Source organism: Urocitellus parryii, chromosome X (assembly GCF_045843805.1).
Source record: "Urocitellus parryii isolate mUroPar1 chromosome X, mUroPar1.hap1, whole genome shotgun sequence".
NCBI lineage: Eukaryota > Metazoa > Chordata > Mammalia > Rodentia > Sciuridae > Urocitellus > Urocitellus parryii.
The window spans coordinates 118,356-137,343 of NC_135547.1; the positions used below are offsets into that span (position 1 = coordinate 118,356).

The 18,988-nt window shown below is 37.1% G+C and overlaps 1 protein-coding gene across 2 annotated transcripts in view; it reads right to left on the reverse strand.

Moving 5' to 3' along the window:
- The window catches only part of Gab3 (GRB2 associated binding protein 3), a 55,187-nt gene extending 46,653 nt beyond the window's left edge, over positions 1-8,534 (reverse strand). For both annotated transcript variants that reach the window (XM_026381957.2, XM_026381956.2), the window contains exon 1: positions 8,451-8,534. In XM_026381957.2, the coding sequence (XP_026237742.1) occupies positions 8,451-8,522 (72 nt within the window). In that variant the 5' untranslated portion in view covers positions 8,523-8,534. The remainder of the gene's footprint in view (positions 1-8,450) is intronic.
- Between the last annotated feature and the right edge of the window lie 10,454 nt (positions 8,535-18,988).

The following is an 18,988-nucleotide window of genomic DNA, read 5'->3' on the forward strand; positions in this document are numbered from 1 at the left end:
GTTATGATAGTAAAAAGAAAAAGTCACCAGCACTCCCCACACCCACTACCAGAATAGTAATTCAAAAGCAATACGGCAGGGCTGGGGTTATGGTTCAGTGGTAGGATGCTTGCCTTGCATGTGTGGGGCACTGGGTTCAATGCTCAGCACCACTTAAATACAAATAAATAAAATAAAGGTATTGTATCCATCTACAACTAAACATTTAAAAGAAAAGTAACCTCAGAGAATTACAGAGATTATCAAAGACTTGAAAAATGTAGAAGGAATGATTCCTACCACAACCCAATTTGACATGTCTGTTTGGCCTTGGAAAATGTATTATCATACACATAATCTAGTGTTGATGTCAATTATAATTGCTTTTCTAGATACAGTCTCTTCACTAGATCAAACAAATACCATCTTGGCACCCAGTATGCAGCTATTGATCTTGCAAATGCTTTTATCTTTTTTTTTTAATCAGCGTGCAGAGTCAGCAGTGCAGTCCACTTTCAACTGGCAGAGAAATAGTACATCATTATGATTATGCCTCAAGGCTGTGAACTCTGCTACTTACTACTTCAATCTAGCCTGTGGGGATAGTGATCTTTAGACATCTCACAGCCCATCATACTTGCAATCACTATACTTAATGACATCATACTGATGAGACCAGCTGAGCACAAAGTAGAGAAGACCTTAGATTTAGTAAAATATTTTTTATAGTTTGGATATGAGCTGTCCCCCAAATGCTCCTATGTTTCTGCAGAAATATTCAGAAGTGAAATGATTGGAATGTGAAAGGTATAATCTAATCAGTCCTTCCTAGTTTGAATGGACTGAGTGGTAACTGTGGGCAGGTAGGGCATGGCTGGAGAAGGTGGGTCACTTTGAGTATGCCCTGGAAGTGTGTGTCTTCCCTGTGGCCCCCTCCCCTTTTCTCTACTTCTTGACCAGCCATGAGCTGAGCAGCTTTTCTCTGCCACATCCTTCTACCATGATGTTCTGCCTCAACTTGGGCCCACAGTAATGAACTCGGCCAACTGTGGATTGAATCTCTGAACTGTGAGTCCAAATAAACTTTGCCTCTTCTAGGTTAATATGGTCAAAGCTATGCAAAGCTGACTGAAACAACATTGCATGCCAGAAAATATGTATTAAATGCTACAAATATCAGGAACCTGGTCCCTAAGATAAATTTCTAATGATATGGACAGGTTAATCTCTATAAAGAAGTTGTGCACATTTCATTTGTAGACAAGAACATTGACAGATTGTAATTCATGTTCAAGAAGGTAGAGGAAATCATGAAAATATTAAGGAGACACGTAAAAGATTAAAATGCACAATATGAAAAATAAAAGGTCTCAGGTGAAAGATACACTATATAAAATTAACAGGAGATCGTAGACAGTGCAGAAAAAAAGATAAATGAACAATTTCAAGCAGTCTATTATAGGTGTAATTGGAATCTCCGAGTAAAAGGAAAGAGATGGGATAGAGAATAAATATTTAAAGTATTACTATTGCCAAGAAAAAACTACAGATCTGTGCATCCAAGAAGCTCAATGAACCCCAAACTGATACTAACAGTGCTGGAGGAAAAAAAAGGCACATTATGTACAAAGGAATAATACACACGAGAAGACAGTGAATAACATACGTAAAATACTCAAAGGGAAAAAAATTAAGCAAGACTCCTTTACCCAGCAAAAAAATAATTTAAAAACTGAGGTAGAATAAATATCTTTTTCAGATGTACAAAGGCTTAAAGGCTTCATCACCAGCAGACCTACAGAGCAGAAGGCAAATTATTCCAGGTGGGAAACATGGATGAACAGAAAGAATCTCAGATCTTGTAAATATGTGCATAAATACACTTTTCTTTTAAAAATCTGTTTAAAAAATAATTGGCTGTTTTGCTGGGCGTGGTGGCACATGTCTGTAGTTCCAGTGATGTAGGAGGATTGTAAATTCAAGACCAGCCTCAGCAACTTAGTGAGGTGCTAAGCAACTTAGTGAGACCCTGTCTCTAAATAAAATATAAAAAGGGCTGGGGATGTGACTTAGTGTCCCTGGGTTCAATACCCAGTACCAAAAATAAAAAAAGACAATTGGCTGTTTAAAGCAAAAAAAAGAATTAGCAATTTATTGTGGGGTTTATAACATATGTAGAAGTAAAATATATAACAGCAGAAGCACAAAGTCTGGGAAAGGGATAATTGAAGTATACTTTTGTAAGTTTATATACAATACATGAAGTGATATAATATTACTTTGAGGCAGACTATGATCAGTTAAAGTGTATACTAAAACTCTAAAGCCACCACCATAATTTCAAATTAAACACAAAAGGCAAAGCTAACAAAGAAGATAAAATGGAATTATAAAAATAATTGATCTGAAACAGAGCACAAAGAGAAAAAAGAAACAAAGAATAAATGAGACAAGTAGCAAGATAAGAGATTGAAAATCAATGATATTAATAGTCAAATTAAATGCAATGGTCTAAATAAAAGGAAAGGATTGTCAGATTGGATTTAAAAAGCAAGACTGACTATAGCTACCTATAAGAAAACCGCTTTAAGTGTAAACACTGAAAAATTAAAAGTAAAATGATAAAAATCATATCATTAATAAAAAAGAAAGCTAGAATGGCTGTATTAGTATCAAACAATGCATATTTCAGAGCAAAGAATATAAAAAAAGAAAATTGGCCATTTAAATTTTAAAAATTGGCAATTTATATCCCATAATATTATTTATATAACATTATTTTATTATTATTTCATAATAATAAAGGAATCAATTAACCAAATAAACATGATCTTAAATAACCTGAGGTTGCAGTGCAACATATACATGTTAAATCTGGGAAGAAACAGGAGCTTTCAGGGAGAGATTAGAACCAAGCTCATACTTATCTGGGTCAGAGACCACCAAATACCAGTAAGAAGAATTCACCTAGCATAGTTGATGAATTGGTAGAGGCTGAGGGTAGTCTAGCAAGAAAATGTGAAGCCCTTAAGGACCATAGGTAGAAGAGGTTTGCACTCTTGGCTTTTCCTCCACAAATCCTATGAAGTGCATGGAGTAAAACCAACAATGAAATACTGCTGGGGATGCTGCACGAAATGAAGTCTCACTGAAAAGCAATACTACAGGCAGAAACTTGAGCCTGCCTAAAGTGAAGTGTGTTGGAAATGAAATAAGCAAAATACATTTTTTCTCATTTTAATTGCTTGAAAAAAACTGATTGGTTAAAACAACATTAGAAGCAATGTATCATGTTTCTAGTATTTACAATGCATGACACTGGCATGACACTATATTGTTTTAAGGGCCTCACACTGCTCAAGAAGTAGTGCATTACTTAAAGGAAGCCTCCAATTAATTAAAGATGTCTTTTTATGCTCTAAGGCAACTGCTAAAAATTTGTAAAAAGTTATGAATAGTAAGTTAGTAATGGAGACAAGTGTAATAATAAAAATGCTTATTTAACTCAGGAGAAGGCAAAAACAAAGAAGGTAAGAATGAATAAAAAAGCAAGACTTCAAAACAAAGAATAACATCAGAGTTATAAAAATAAATAAACAAAATGATTTCTGTTACCCAAGAAAATAATAGTGCTAAATGTATGTAACAAATGATCATCAAAATATATGACATAAAAATGGAACTGGGCTGGACAAATTCACAACTACAGATATAAATTTTCATATTCATCTCTTAGTAACTGATGGTAAAAGTAAGCAGAAAATCAGTAAGGATATGGAAGAACTGAAAACACTATTAACCAAGGTGGCCTAATTAAAATTTCTAGAACATTCCACCCAATAATAGAAAACCCATTTTCTTCAAGTGTACACATAATATTCAATAAGGGAAATTATGTTGTGGGCCATAATATAACCTAATAAAATTTAAAGAATAGAAATGATATAGTTTGTTCTTAGATCATAATGAAATTTAGCTAGAAATTAATAACAATGAAATTTAGAAAATCCCCCAATATTTGGAAATCAAACAAAAAATTGTGGACAATCCTTAAGTCAAAAAGGAAATCTCAGACAGAAATTAAATAATGTTTTAAAATGAGTGAAATTAAAACATAACAATTCCAATTTTGTGGGATGCACTTAAACCACATTTAGAGAGAAGTTTGTAGCATTAAATGCTTATATTAGAAAATAAGAAAGATCTCATATCAGTAAATTAAGTTTCCACTTTAATAAACTAGGTAAAGAAGTGATAAAATTAAACCCAAAACAATTAGAAGGAAGGAGATAATAAAGATAGGTGGGTAAATCAATTAAAAGCAGAAAACAAGCAGAGACCAATGAAACTCAAAACTGGTTCTTAGAAAGGATACAAAACTGATTAGGGGAAAAAATAAAGAGGACATAAACTACAGCATCACAAATGAAAAAGGAGCCATCATTGCAAATACTAATAAGAGAAAATGACCAACTTAATGCCAATAAATTCAAGAATGCAGATGAAATAGAAAAAAATCCTTGAAAATCACAAAATATTGAAGCTCAATCAAGAAGCTATAGATAATCTGTTTAGCCCTGTATCTGTTAAACAAGTGGAATTCATAGTTCATCTTCTCACAAAGAAAAGCCCAGTCCCAAATGATTAAATGGTGGATTCTAACACTCATTTAAGGAAGAAGGAATACAAATTTAGTACAGTATCTTTCAGAAAAAAAAAAAAAAAGAGGAGGGAACACTTCTCATTTTATTTTATGAAGCCAGCATTATGCTAATATCAAAACCTAACAAAGACAGCACAAAAAAAGGAAAACTGAAGCCCATATCCCCCACTAACAGAGACACAAATATCTTCAGCAAAATATTAGAAAAACAAATCCAGCAATACATGAAAAGAATAAGACATTACAACCAAGTAAAGTTTATCTTAGGAGTTCAAGTCTGGTTCAACATTAAAAAATGAATCAGTATAATTTACCTTAGTAACATGCTATAAAGAAAAAAAGCTTATTATTATTTTTATAGATGCAGGAAGATCATTGAACAAAATCCAATTCATGATTTTTAAAAAATTTTTTGACAAAATTAGCAATACAGGGACAATTCCTCAGCTTTGTTAAGGACACCTACAAAAACCCTACAGATGACATACTAAGATCAAGAAACAGTAAAGGATGTCTGCTTTTATAATTTCTATGCAACATTTACCATATTGCAAGTTCCAAGAACAAACAAGGCTCCTAGAACTAATCAGTAATTTTTAGCAAGGATACAGGATACAAGAGCAACAAAACCAAATGTCAAACTAATTCTAAAATTGACCGAAACAAAGGACCTAAAATGGTTAATATAACCCTGACAAAGAAAACCAAAGTTGGTGGTCTAAACTATCTCATTTCAAGGATTATTATAAATCTGTGGTCATCAAATCACATGATGTTGGCATAAAAATGAACAAATAGTTCAATGGAACAGGCTGGAGAATCAAGAACCAGACCTACATTAAATGTGATAAATTGATTTTTTTTACAAAGTTGCAAAAATAAATCAATGGAATAAAAACAGTCAACTCAATAAGTGGCATCAGAGCAAATGGAATCCATATGGAGGAAAGTCAACCATGACATATACTTTACAACTTTTACAGATTAACTTCAAATGAATGATGCATCTAAATATAAAATGTAAAATCATAAAAATTTTAGGAAAAACAGGAGAAATTTTTCAGAATCATAGGGAGGTGAGGTGTTCTTAGATTTGACAATGAGAGCATGATCCATACAAGAAAAAATGGTGTTTTTATTCCATAAAAAATTAAAATTCCAGTTTTACCAAAGACACTGTAAAGAATATGAAAAGACTACAGAGTAGTAGAAAATATTTGTGAATTACATACCGAACAAATAACTTGTATCCAGAGACAATACAAGTAAAGCCCTTAGCATAGTGCCCAACAGGTATAAACAGTCAATAAGTGTGAACTATTATGGCTTTGTTATGATTGTTATAGAATTCTTTAAAAATGAGAAAATAGAAGTAAACCAAATTTTGTCAATTGGGAAATAGTTAAGTTATGATAATACATTTATCACAAGGCAATGGTTTAAAAGAAAAACAAAGTAAACCTATATGTGCTAACCTGGAAAAAATATCCAGAATTGTTGTGAAGAAAGCAAACTGCAGGACAATTACTATAAAGTGATCTATTTGTGCAAAAATAGTTACATATTTTCTGGAAAATTTTCTAGCATGATACTACACTGCTAACAGCTGTTATCCCCGGGGAGGGGAGCGGAATAAGAAGGGGTGCATAGGGAAGATAGGATGGTGGAAGAGGGGACTTTCTCTTTGTGCTTATTCCTATATTGTTTGAATTTTTACTGTAGGAATAAATCTCTATTACTTGTAAAACAAAAATTACAAAAGAAAAACATCAACTAACTTTTAAAAGATCAGTAAGCAAGAATAACTTTCTGGTTGCCTTGGCTAATGGAATGAAGTGGATGAAGTACAAGCTTAGATTGAACTAACCATTTTGCCTAAACATAGACTGAGCTTGCATTTGTGGTACTGATGCAGTGCTGCTTGCTGACCTGCCAATACAAAGAACTGAATTATTGTCCTGGTTGTGCCACTAGCTTTGGTTGGTATTGTGTTAAACATGTTAGATTATGAACTTCTTGAGGACTAGGATCAAGTCTTATTTCTCTGTATTCCCAGCACAAAACCTAGTTTAGAGTTGGTGCCCAGTTCATAGGAGGAAGGAGAAACTAGTTGTGACAGGAGCTTAATTAAAACCTTTAAAGCCTTAGTGAGTAACAGCTCTGCCTAGGCCCGGTGGAAGTGACACACGATTGACATCTTGTGGCTAAAAGGGTTCCTGCAGACCTTAATGATAGAGGAGATCGACTTTTCTTTTTGAGGTGTGTTTCAGAGACCCATGCTCTAAAAAACATCGAAAAAGTAGAGCATGAGAGTAGAAGTAGGTTTTCTTCTCTTGTTTCCTTTTAGTGTTAATGAGACTTTAAGCAACTGCACAGTTAGGGAAGCAGCTGGATGAGGTAAAGCAGTGAGATACAAGCCTTGCTCTTATGGACTCTTGGACTCAAAAAGAATGATGCAGCGACATACTTGTGGCTAATCAGAGAAACGTTACTGCTTATCCATCTCCCTTGTCTATACGCTAAGTAGAACAACATTCTCCTAAAATGTTGCTCATAGGTGCAAACAACAAAAATCTTTTCAAAGACACCAAAGAGTGAGGAGTCTTTCCCAGGGTGAATGGAGAAAGAGGCTGTGAAAAATTGTACTTCAGGAAAAGATCCTGTCACAAATTCTATAAGTATTCATACATTACCTAAGTTTTCTTTGTGATCTTGTCTCTTCAATTTCCATACAATATGTGCTCTTAAATGTGGGAATGAAAAATATTGCTGAGGTTAGGGACAGCTGTTTGAGAGCTATAGACAAGAGCACCAGGCTGAACAGGCATTTGGCCCCGGCTACCTCAGATCGGCGCTGGCATCGGTGGATTTGTTCCCACCCCAGTGTTCTACAGTTGCTGAGAAATTAGAAATTATGAATAAGATGGATCCATCAGGCTACTCCCAACCAAAAACTTTTTAAAGCTCTAATATCTATTTATATTCTACTCCCAGAGGACTGAAGTGTTTTTTCCTAGTTGCTGAAGAACAAGCTCAGTAGCAATCAGGTCTTTAAGCAGAATGTTTTTAAGACCTTATCCTGAGTTCTTAGGATGAGCTGTTAGTAGCATAATTAAAGACGGTAATAGGATGTGTAGGAAGATGTGCTCTTCCAAGTGTCCCTTACTTCATAATAGTAAAAGTCAATCATTCCTGCTGGACGAGAAAAATGCGATGTCAGCATTTTTAAAAAAGCTGAGAAGCGACACGAAGAGAAATGAGTTCATACTATGTAGAAGTCTCTAGACAGGCATGTCCCTAGTGATAACTAAATGAGAAATCGCTCCTTAGCGTCCAAGGGTAATGCAGGAGCCTCCCTGCCTGCAGTATCCAGGCAGGTTTCCTCTTGCTGTCCACTTCCCTATCCCTTGCCCTGTTCCCTTCGCTGGGCAATGGGAATCAGATCCACTTCCCGCCAGAGGCAGGAGCACTCATGGAGATGTTTCCCTGGTCTCTCTAGCACCTGGACTTGTGCCTGGGGCTTCAGCCCCAACCCGCCTCCCTCTGCCACGGTCAGCAACTGTCCAAAGCCGCTGAAACCCACAAGCAAGAGCCACCGAGATCTGCCTCGCTGCAGGGCACAGCCGCGACGCTGGCTCGACGTGCGATTTCGCTTTCCGTCGATCGGCCTCGCCTGCAGACAGGGCTCTGGGAGCGGCTGCATTTGGCGCGCCCAGAGCCCTGGGGCTCCCCGTGGCCTTGGGGCGGCCACTGTACGGGCAGGGGTAGCAGGACACGAAGGCCAGGGGTGCATAGCGCCCCTACTCACGTAGCGCTGCAGCTTCCTCTCCGGGGGCGACTTGACCAGCCAGCCGGTGCACACGGCGTCGCCCGTGCTCATCGTGGCCGCTGCCGCCGCCGCTTCCTCCAGCTGGGCCGGCCGCCTGCAGCAGGAGGAAGTCGGGCCAGGGATGCTGGCGGGGCGGGCCCAAAGCCCGCCCGCCCAGCGCCGCTCCAAGAGGCCGCTGCGACCCCCACCTCCGGCCACCAAGGCCCCCGGGGAAGGGACAGGAGCAGTTGCACGCAGTCTTAGATGGCGGGAAAAAGCAAGCAACGAAGTCGAGAAAGCCCCTTCGAGCAAGTGCTGTGACTGGGGACCCTGGGCAGGGGGCCTTGGCGCTCTCACTCAGGGGCCCAAAGGACTGTGCTAATGGCAGAGCCCAAGCTCAGAGTAGCAAGGGCCACGGAAGAGCGCCCACGAAAAGAGCTCTGTGACCCAACGGGAGCACAGCATGTGGAACTTATTGCCTTCATCCGCATCCCCAATCAACCACGTCAACAAGGGCTGGTCTCTGGGCCTCTTGGGGCACCAGAGCAGAAACCTATGACCCACTTCTGCCATGCATATAGTTCATAGAGGAAGAAAAAAAAGGACTCCTCCGTGACTTCCCTGTCCACTTGATTATTTGCAGAATACTATGTTTTTTATGCTGCTCCTAAAGATCAATGATAACCTCAGCTGGCAAAACTGTTTAAATGTCTTAATGAACCCAAATGATCCAAATTCAAAAGTTAGTGAGTACTAACAATTTCTAGTGAGTACTAGCAATTTCTTTGATTTAAAAAGATGAATCTAAAGTTAATTATACCAGGAAGCATGGTAAGAACTCTAAATGATAATGATAACAATAAAAGACCTAATATTTATTGTGACATTTGTCAGTGCCAAGCTAACACTATGCCATTTATGGTCCTAAGCACTTTACAAGCATCACCTCATTGGATCTGCACAAACATCCTATCCAATAGGCCGTGTTGTTATCTCAATTTTTCAGGTAAGTAAAACGAAAAATAGGGTAATAATATCATTTGTTCAGAGCCACACAACTGAGAAATTATTCATAAGTAGTCAAGGCTGTTTGTCTCAAGAACCTCCTGCCAAGCACCACTCTCCACTCTTTGGGAACATACTTTATAACTGAAAAGCACCATATCAAAGTTAGAAGCAGGGGCTGGGATTGTGGCTCAGCAGTAGACCGCTGGCCTAGCATGCGCAGGACCCAGGTTCGAGCCTCAGCACCACATAAAAATAAAGGCATTGTGTTGTGTCCATCTACACCTAAAAAAATAAATATTTTTTTTAAAAGTTATAACCAGTATCCATGATGTGGTAACCATCTCTGTGATGTTTGCTGGCATCTGGCCAGCTCCCTGTTCTACAATGCTGTTTTCACTGGATACAATGCTTCTCACTTGGAAGTGACACTTAGAAAAAACAAATGATTTACAAAGAGAATTCTTAACCTGATACCCTTCATATAGTCAGAATTTCCAGGGAGAAATGTCTATTTAAAAAAAATTAATACCTTTATTTAATTTATTTATTTTTATGTGGTGCTGAGGATGGAACCCAGAGCCTCACACATGTGAGACAGGGGGTGTTCTACCACCAAACCACAACTCCAGCCCCCAAGAGATGACTATGTTGTATGGCAGGGTTCATTTTGCTTCTATAATCAGTCAGGGATAAGAGAGGGAAGAGTATTTAGATGTTCAAGCAGAAGGGGATTTATTTTACAGAGGTAGGTACTTAGAAAATCGTTTGCAGTGCAGGAGCAATGAGATCGGGAGTGCATCAGAGTTTGGACTTAAGGCACACCACAGGAGCTGCAAAGCAGAGGCTTGGAAACAATTTCTGGCACAAAGCTGGCTCCAGCTGCTGCCAACACTCACACCTCAGAGCCCACTTATATTCTCACCACCACTGCAACCATCTGCATCCTCTCTGCATTCTAAAGCTCACATCAGCTAATCTGACTAGCCAAACCTAATTGACATCCAGAATCTAGATTAGAGAGATCATTAAACACCTTTTTAGCTTTTCCACCTCTCCAATATAATGGAAGTTGAGACACACAGAACACCACCTCCCTAGCTACTCAATATCCACACAGACTTGTGCACAAAACAAAAAGGTTATACCAGTGTCTAGAAGAGAATGGTTCCCCTTCTAGTTCAAGTACCACCCTACATCAGTATCTTATAACCTAAAGAAAAATGATAAGGCTAACCTCTATCAACATTTATTTCATACATACAAAAATATAAAGAGGAAGATGGGAAATATTCTGTGGGAGGGGCTACTACAATTCTCATTTCTGTGTCTGGTCATGAGACCATAATTGGTATTTATAACTTCCTTCTTCCAATATTCTACTGTTACTCTCCTCAAGAGGTCACAAGTCTTTGCTTAGTGAGTGACCCAAACCAGTATTCCTAATAAGTCTGGATCTTCAGTGGTGCTGCTTAGTCATGGAAATATTAGTAAGTGCCCCAGAGAATCCCTTGTATTGAAAACACAGACTACCTGACCCCATTATTTAACAATAACTGTATTTCCAGTTGATAATAAAGATCAATCATCTGAGCCAATTCAGTAGGACCTATGGTTTGCCAGTTGGTTCAATGGCAAAACAAATGCCAAATGGGGGCTGTGGGCTGGGGATTATTGCTCATTGGTGGAGCACTTGCCTAGTATGCAAACATCCTGGGTTCAATCATAATGATAGTATTTCTTACTGCCAGAAAGAAAGAAAAGAAGAGAAAAGAAAGAAAGAAAGAAAGAAAGAAAGAAAGAAAGAAAGAAAGAAAGAAAGAAAGAAAGAAAGAAAGAAAAGCATTCCATATGATTGGATGGCAGTCTCAAGCAACTTGCAGTGGGATAAAACCAATGTTGCACCATTGGTGCTTCCCGGTCATAAGATACATTGTAACACCAGTTTTGCTGGTGAACATGAGCACACTGACATGTGTCTTTTTCCTTAGGATGGTTTCCTTAGTCAGAAGTGCTATTATGTGAGATATTGCACATACAAATAGGGGTTCAGGAACTCCATGGGTGGGAATAAGCAGAAATGTGGGTTCAAAAAAATCCATGAACAAAATAAATGCCTATTTGAGGAAAAAAAAAATGCTGCTCCTTCTAGATGGATTTCATCAGTCTGCCACCAGGTGCTTGGCTGGTCCCTCCAAAGAATGCTGCCATAACTGGGACTCTTTGTTGGTCTCAGTTTGGGGCAGGTTGAGCTCTTAGAAGTAACTGTAGCCATATCAAATGTAGTAAATCCTTGGGAGCTTCACTGTTCATTACTGATTCACAGCCTTGCTCACACCTTTATAAAGGCACTCCAGCCTGGGAAGAGGAGAGAATTTTAAGGCTGGGGATGTAGCCCAGTGGTAGAGCACTTGCTTAACATGCATAATTCTCTTGTTTGATAAAAAAAGAAAAGAAAGAAAGTAAAAGGTTTTGTTTGGCAGTTCATTTAGTACTATAAATCTTATAACTACAAGGATTTGTGGAAATAAACATTCACTCTTACAGAAGAGTTTCTATTTCAACTATGTCATAATGGGCATGAAGTATGCATCTAAATTATGTGCTACAAAAGGAAAGAAATTTGAAAAGAAAATTCTGGATCATGGAGAGATATAAGGAAACAGCTATACTTGTGTGTACGGAGTCCAATAATAATATCAGGGTACTGTGCTTTCTTTATCTCCCACTTCCTATCCACCTCTTGTTTTAATAAATCTATAAAGCCTGGAGTGTCATGGTGAAAATTCAGAAAGGGGAACTCTCTTTCTTCTATTCAAGCATCTATAAAATCTCTCTCTCAGAGTGAAATCCACCTAGTTTCCATCTGAAGTATGATATTTGGCTTTATTATTGTGAATGATAGTATTTCTCACTTCTTATGAGAAAATACTGATATCATATCCACTATTGTTATACACACACACACACACACACACACACTCCAGGGATTAAGCCAAAAGGGCACTTAACACTGAGCCATATCCCCATCCATCCACTATTGTTATATTTTAAATCACATGAAACTGTTGTCACAAGCCCAAATCAAATACTTTTCAACTCATTCTGTGAAGCCTGTATTACTCTGATACCCAAACCAGAAAAATACAGTTTTTTGAAAAAAATGAAATGAAAACTAAGACTGGTATGCCTCATGACTACAGACACAAAAAATTTTAGCAAAATACTAGCAAAAGGAACACAAAAAAAACAAAAAAAGAATTGTATACCATGTCAAAGTGGGGTTTACCCCAGACATGTCAAGGTCATTCAATATTTGAAATACAATCAATGCAAGTCACTACATTAAAAGTTAAAAGAAAAAAGTCTTATTTTATTATATCATTTAATACAGAACAAGCATTTGACAGAATCCAACACCCATTCATGAGAAAAAAATTTCAATAAATCATTAAAGAATATCTACAGGATGTTCTTTAGCTAACATCATATTTCATGGTGAGAAATTGCATACTGTTTCATTAAGATTGTGAGCCTAGAGAGGATATCTACTCTTTTTTTGTGGTGTGTGTGGTACCAGGGCTTTGACCCCAGGGGTGCTTAACCAATAACCTACATCCCCAGTGCTTTTTATATTTTATTTACAGGTAGGGTCTCCCTAAGTTGCTTAGGACCTCACTAAGTTGCTAAGACTGGCTTTAAACTCACAGTCCTCCTGCCTCAGCCTCCCCAGCGCTGGAATTACAACCATGTACCCCTGTGCCCAGCTCACTCTTACCACTCTTATTCAATACAGTATTGGAAATTAGGTAGGATAGAATAAATTAAAAATAGGTAGAAAGGAGACATAAAGGTAAGAATAGAAAATAAATTTTTAATTAAAAAATCCCACATCCTTTTTCATACCTGTCACTCCCTAAGCCAGTCTTTCTCCCAGGCTTATCATTTCCAAAGTCAGAAAATCTGTAATTCTATTTGTTCACTATTAATTAACCCACAAATAAACAGATTAAAGAGAGAGATGATATCTTGAGGAAACTATAATTTAGAGGACTTTCCAGCACTATCCATTGATCAGATAATAAAGATGATGTGAAGCTAAGGATCCTGAGATTGACTAGACCATCATAAATCATTTTGAGATTATCAGACGGATATCATTCTACCTTCTCATACCCACCCTCATCAAATTTCTTTTTAAAAAGAGACAGGAACCACCAAAACATATCTGTCCCTCCTAAGATGGCCCATATTCTCCCCTGAGTATGTATTCCTTGTTTTACCCACAAAGGCATTTCTCTCTTGAGGTAGCCCACAGTCTTCCTTGAATGTGTATCTGCTTTCCTAAATAAACTGTTTATGCCTCTGATCAGTGTATGTTGAAATTCTTTTCCATCACATAAGCCAAGACCCTTGGTGGTCGTGAGTTGTGTTCCCCCTTCTCTCTGGGAACCCCTCATACCATTCTTTGGAGACACCTCTCCTTCTGTAACAGAAGTTCTAGCCAGTAAAATAGATTTTTAAAAAGAAGCAAAAAGAATACAGATTTGAAAGAATGAAATAGTCTTGATTTGCACATGATATATTTGTCTTCACAGAAAATCTTAAGGAATATATAAAAACAACCCTCATAACTAGTATGTGAATTTTGCAAGGTTTTACAATACAAAACCAACACATAAATCTCTTCATACAATTTCAAAGATTTTTATAAAGCTACAATATTCAAGACTGTGTAGTATTGGCGGAGAGATAAATATATAGATATATGAAATAGAATTGAGAACCCAGAAATAGACCTACATAAATTTCCCATTTTTTTCTTTTTTTTAAGAGAGAGAGAGGGGAGAGAGAGAGAGAGAGAATTTTTAATATTTATTTTTAGTTTTTGGCGGACACAACATCTTTGTTGGTATGTGGTGCTGAGGATGGAACCCGGGCCGCACGCATGCCAGGCAAGCGCGCTACCGCTTGAGCCACATCCCCAGCCCCCAATTTTTTCTTGATACAATAATTTTATTTTATTATTTGGTTATGGCTTAACATTTTTATAAAGAAAAAGAAGTATGCAATTTGACATTTGGTAACAAAATGAATATTTACAGTTATCTTAGGAAATAATTGAAAAGATTTTTGCCACCCAAATTCCCTTTCCCCTTCAGCCTTACTGAAGTCCAGTTCAGTGGAGGAACTGTTTTCCTTTTCAAGAAAACAGTACCAGAACAGTAGGCAAAAATAACCAAAAATCAAATGAACAAAAATCTTAACATAAACCTTTCAACTTATATTAAAATGAACTCAAGAGGCTAGAGCTGTAGCTCAGTGGTAGAGCACTTGCCTGGCATGTGTCAGGCACTGGGTTCTATTCTTAGCACCACATAAAAATAAATAAAAATAAAAGTTCCATCAACAACTAAAAGAAATATATTTTTAAAAAATGAACTCAAAATTAACCCTAGATTTAAGTGTTAAGTGTAAAGCTTTTACATCGCCCCTAGTCATCACATCATCTTAGCCAGGGCCCTAGACATCATGGAACAAAAGAAGCCATCCCCATTTGGCCCTATCTGAATACCTAATATAAAGAACCTGCCAGCACAATATTTCACAGACCTCTTACATTCTGATCATGAGAAAAAATGCATCATTCAATGGTCTCTGGTTCACAGTATGTTCCATATCCTGTAGGATAGTACTCTATCCTCACAAGGTTTTGTCACAACTAGTAACACAGCAAAATCTTCAAGAAACCATTTCAACATTGGCCAGGTCAATGAAAATAGAAAATGTTAGGAAAGGTGCACAATTGTTTTAGCAAATAGATTACATCTGAAACTGTAGTAGAAATTGGAATAACCACCTGATTAAGCTTATATCACTCCAGTCACTGTCCACAGTTTACTTTGTACTGTTGCCCAATAAACTATTTCAAAACTTAGTAACATGAAGCAACAGTTGCATTGAATAAAACTGGGATTTTATTATTAATGAAGAAAAGAAAAAGGATAGCTATTGGGTAACCAACTAATAGCATTTACTACATATGACCAGTGAAACATTTTAAACCAATCAATCATTACCCTATAGGACTTGAGGGCAGAAAAGCAGGTTAGTAATTAAAGAGCATCTATAAGGAGACACAATGTGAAGAGTTTATGTTGTTAGGGGCTTTTCTCCTAAAGTAGAGGAAAAGTCATATTCAGACCTATTGTTTTAAATTTTTTTGAAATGTTGTTTTTCTGTTTTTATCTCTACAATCCTTTACTAAAGTCTATGGAAGTGAGATATGAGATATAAATAGTTTTGAGGCCTAACTTTAGTGTTCACTCACTCTGCTTACACATTTGCTCTCATTCTCATTCATTTATAGAAGTGTGTCTATATCTTTATTTATTTATATATCTCTATACAGTTGTCCTTCTATATCCACAGGAGATTGACTCTGGGACCTCTTCAGGTACCAAAATCTGTCGATGCTCAAGTCACTTATACTGAACGACAAAGTAAGACATATTTGAATACAATCAGTGTACATCTTCCAATATACTTTAAATGACTTCTACATGACTTTTAATACTAAATGTAACGTAAATAGTTCCTATACTATATTGCTTAGGAAATATGATAAGAGCAAGGCATGGTGGTACATATCTGTAACCCCAGTGGCTCAGGAGGCTGAGGCAGGAGGATTGTGAGCTCAAAGTCAGCCTCAGCAATCTAGCAAGACCCTAAGCAACTCAGTGAGACCCTGCCTCAAAATAAAAAATAAAAGGGCTGGGGATGTGATGAAGCGATTAAGTGCCCCTGAGTCCAGTCCCCTGTACTACTACTACTACTACTACTAATAATAATAATAATAATAATACAAAATTTTTTAAATGTTCAGTACAAATGCCACTTTTTTTCCTGAATATTCTTGATCTGTGGTTGGTTACAACCTCATATGTGGAATAAATAGATTGAGAGGGCTAACTGTATTTATCATATTCATTCTTTAAACCTGTCCTTTATTGAGTCCATGAGCCCATTTCACCCTTCCAATAAATTTCATTTTTGGTTAAATCATGCAAGAGTCAGTTTCTTTTATACAGCCATATACCACATAACACATATATAACAGTGGTACCAAAAGATAATGTGCTTGTGGTGATGCTAGCATAAATAAACCTATAACACTGACCGTGGTATTGACATAAAATTATGTACAGAACATAATGCTTGATAATAAACTATTATTGGTTTATGTATTTACTGTACTACACTGTTTATCATTATTTTAGTGTGTACTCTTCTACATCTAAAGAAAAGTTTACTGTGAACCAATATGCCATGTTAAGCTGGCAGAAGCCTCATGCACATTATGACTGCATCAAGACACCATGCTGAATGATTGAGCTATGTTTTCCAGGTTTGTGCACATACACTCTGGGATATTCGTCTGACAATGAAGTAATCAGAACTTGTCCCATTTTAAGCAATGATGTATGGCTGTATTTCCAACTAGCATAGAATTTAGTATCAGAAGTAAAGTCTTCCATGTACTGTAGTGAATTCTCAGATAACTTTCTTTTGGTTATCTGGCCAGATGTGGTGAAGACAATGTGGTGAAAATAATCTGGGATGAGACTCTAATAGCTATCATCATCTCTCAACAAAGAAGCTACTTAAATCATTGTCTATTCTCGCCCAAACTCCATTGTCCATTGCAGGTAAAATTCTAGGATAGGATTCTTGATCTAGACATGATCTTCACATGGAACAATATCTATACCAATATTTAAATCTGATTTAAATTATGTTCTCAAACGTGTTGTCAAGAATCTTCAAAGCTGAGTGCAGCCTGTAATCCCAGTGATTTAAGAGGCTGACGCAGGAGGATCCCAAGTTCGAAGCCGGCCTCAGATACTTAGCAAGGCCCTAAGCAACTCAGTGAGATTCTGTCTGTAAATAAAATACAAAATTGGGCTAGAGATTTGGCTCAGTGGTTGAGAGGTCCTGAATTCAATCCCTGGTACCAAAATAAAATAACCTTCAAATTTCAATTGTATAAATATTGCCTCTTTACTGATACCTATTTGCTAACTCCTACTGTTGTTTTAATGTGCAAGGGATTCTTCCTACTCTCAGTCCTTCCTGTTATCTTTTTTATTCCCATTTCAAATCTCAGTGCTCTATTCTTTTCTAACCATTGCAATATGATGGACACAATACCTGTATTTTATTTATTTATATGCAGTGCTGAGGCTCGAACCCAGTGCCTCACACATGCTAGGCAAGTGCTGTTCCACTGAGCTACAACCCCAGCCCTGCATGAACTTTTATTTAAAGAACTGACAAAGCTGCAAATTCACTGAGTTTTGTAATTTGATATGGCATTAGATCAAAATATAACTTTGGGTTTTGGTTACCTTTTTTGTGCTATAAAAGTGATTCCTTGAGGATGGTTATAGAAATTTTGTCCATAAGCTCAACAAAAAATTCAAGGAATTTGATTGTCCTTTAATCTATTCAGAGCAGTAATGAGTGGCCATCTTATTCTACAATTGTTAAAATTTATGTAACTATAACCACAATGTAATTTTAGAACATTTTGCTTTAAAGGGAAACCCTGCTTCTGCTAATAACTCATTAGCAGTTATTTCCAGTGTTATCCTAAATCTCCTAGTACTAGGCAACCATTAATGTGTTTCTATCTAGATTTGCCTATACTGAGCAGTTCGTGTAAGTGGGATCATATAATATGTGGCCTTGTGTCTTTTGATTCTTTCACTCATCATAGTGCTTTCGAGGTTTCATCTATGTTGTAAAATGTATTAATATCATATTTAATTCCTTCCTTATGGGTAAATAATATTCCATGGTATGGATAGACCATGGAATATTATTTGGCCATTTGAATTGATGGCCAAATCAATGATTTGATTGATGGCCATTTGAATTGTTTCCACCCTTTGGCTATTGTGAATAATTGTGCTATGAATATCCTTGGAGAAAATCCAATTTGGTTCCAGTTTGTAGCCTACAGGAAGGAGTATATAGCAGTGAACAAAACAGACAAAAATTTCCTGCCTTGATAAAGCTATAATATTCTAGTAGTGGAGCAGACAATGAGGGAAGAGCAGGTATGAAAGCCCCAAGATGGAGGAATGCCCCTATAATAGCCAGGAACAGGCAAGAGCCATCATGGCAGGAGGAAAGGAATAAAGGGCATGATTGGAAGGACATGAACTCAAGAAGAAGAATTGGAGGCAAATTCTCATAGCCATTGTAAGAACTCTGGCTTTTGCTCTTTAATGAGATGGTGTATTCGTTTCCTTGGACTATTATAACAAATTATCTCCAAACCAGTGGCTTAAAACCCACAGAAATTTACTCTTTCACAATTACAGAGGCTAGAAATCTGAAAGCATGTCAATCTCTGCCTTTACCTTCACTTGAACTTTTCCTCTTCTGACTTTTCCGTTCTCTTGTAAGGAGCTTGCCATTGGTTTTAGGGCTCAGCCAGGTAATGCAGGATGAGTTCATGATCCTTA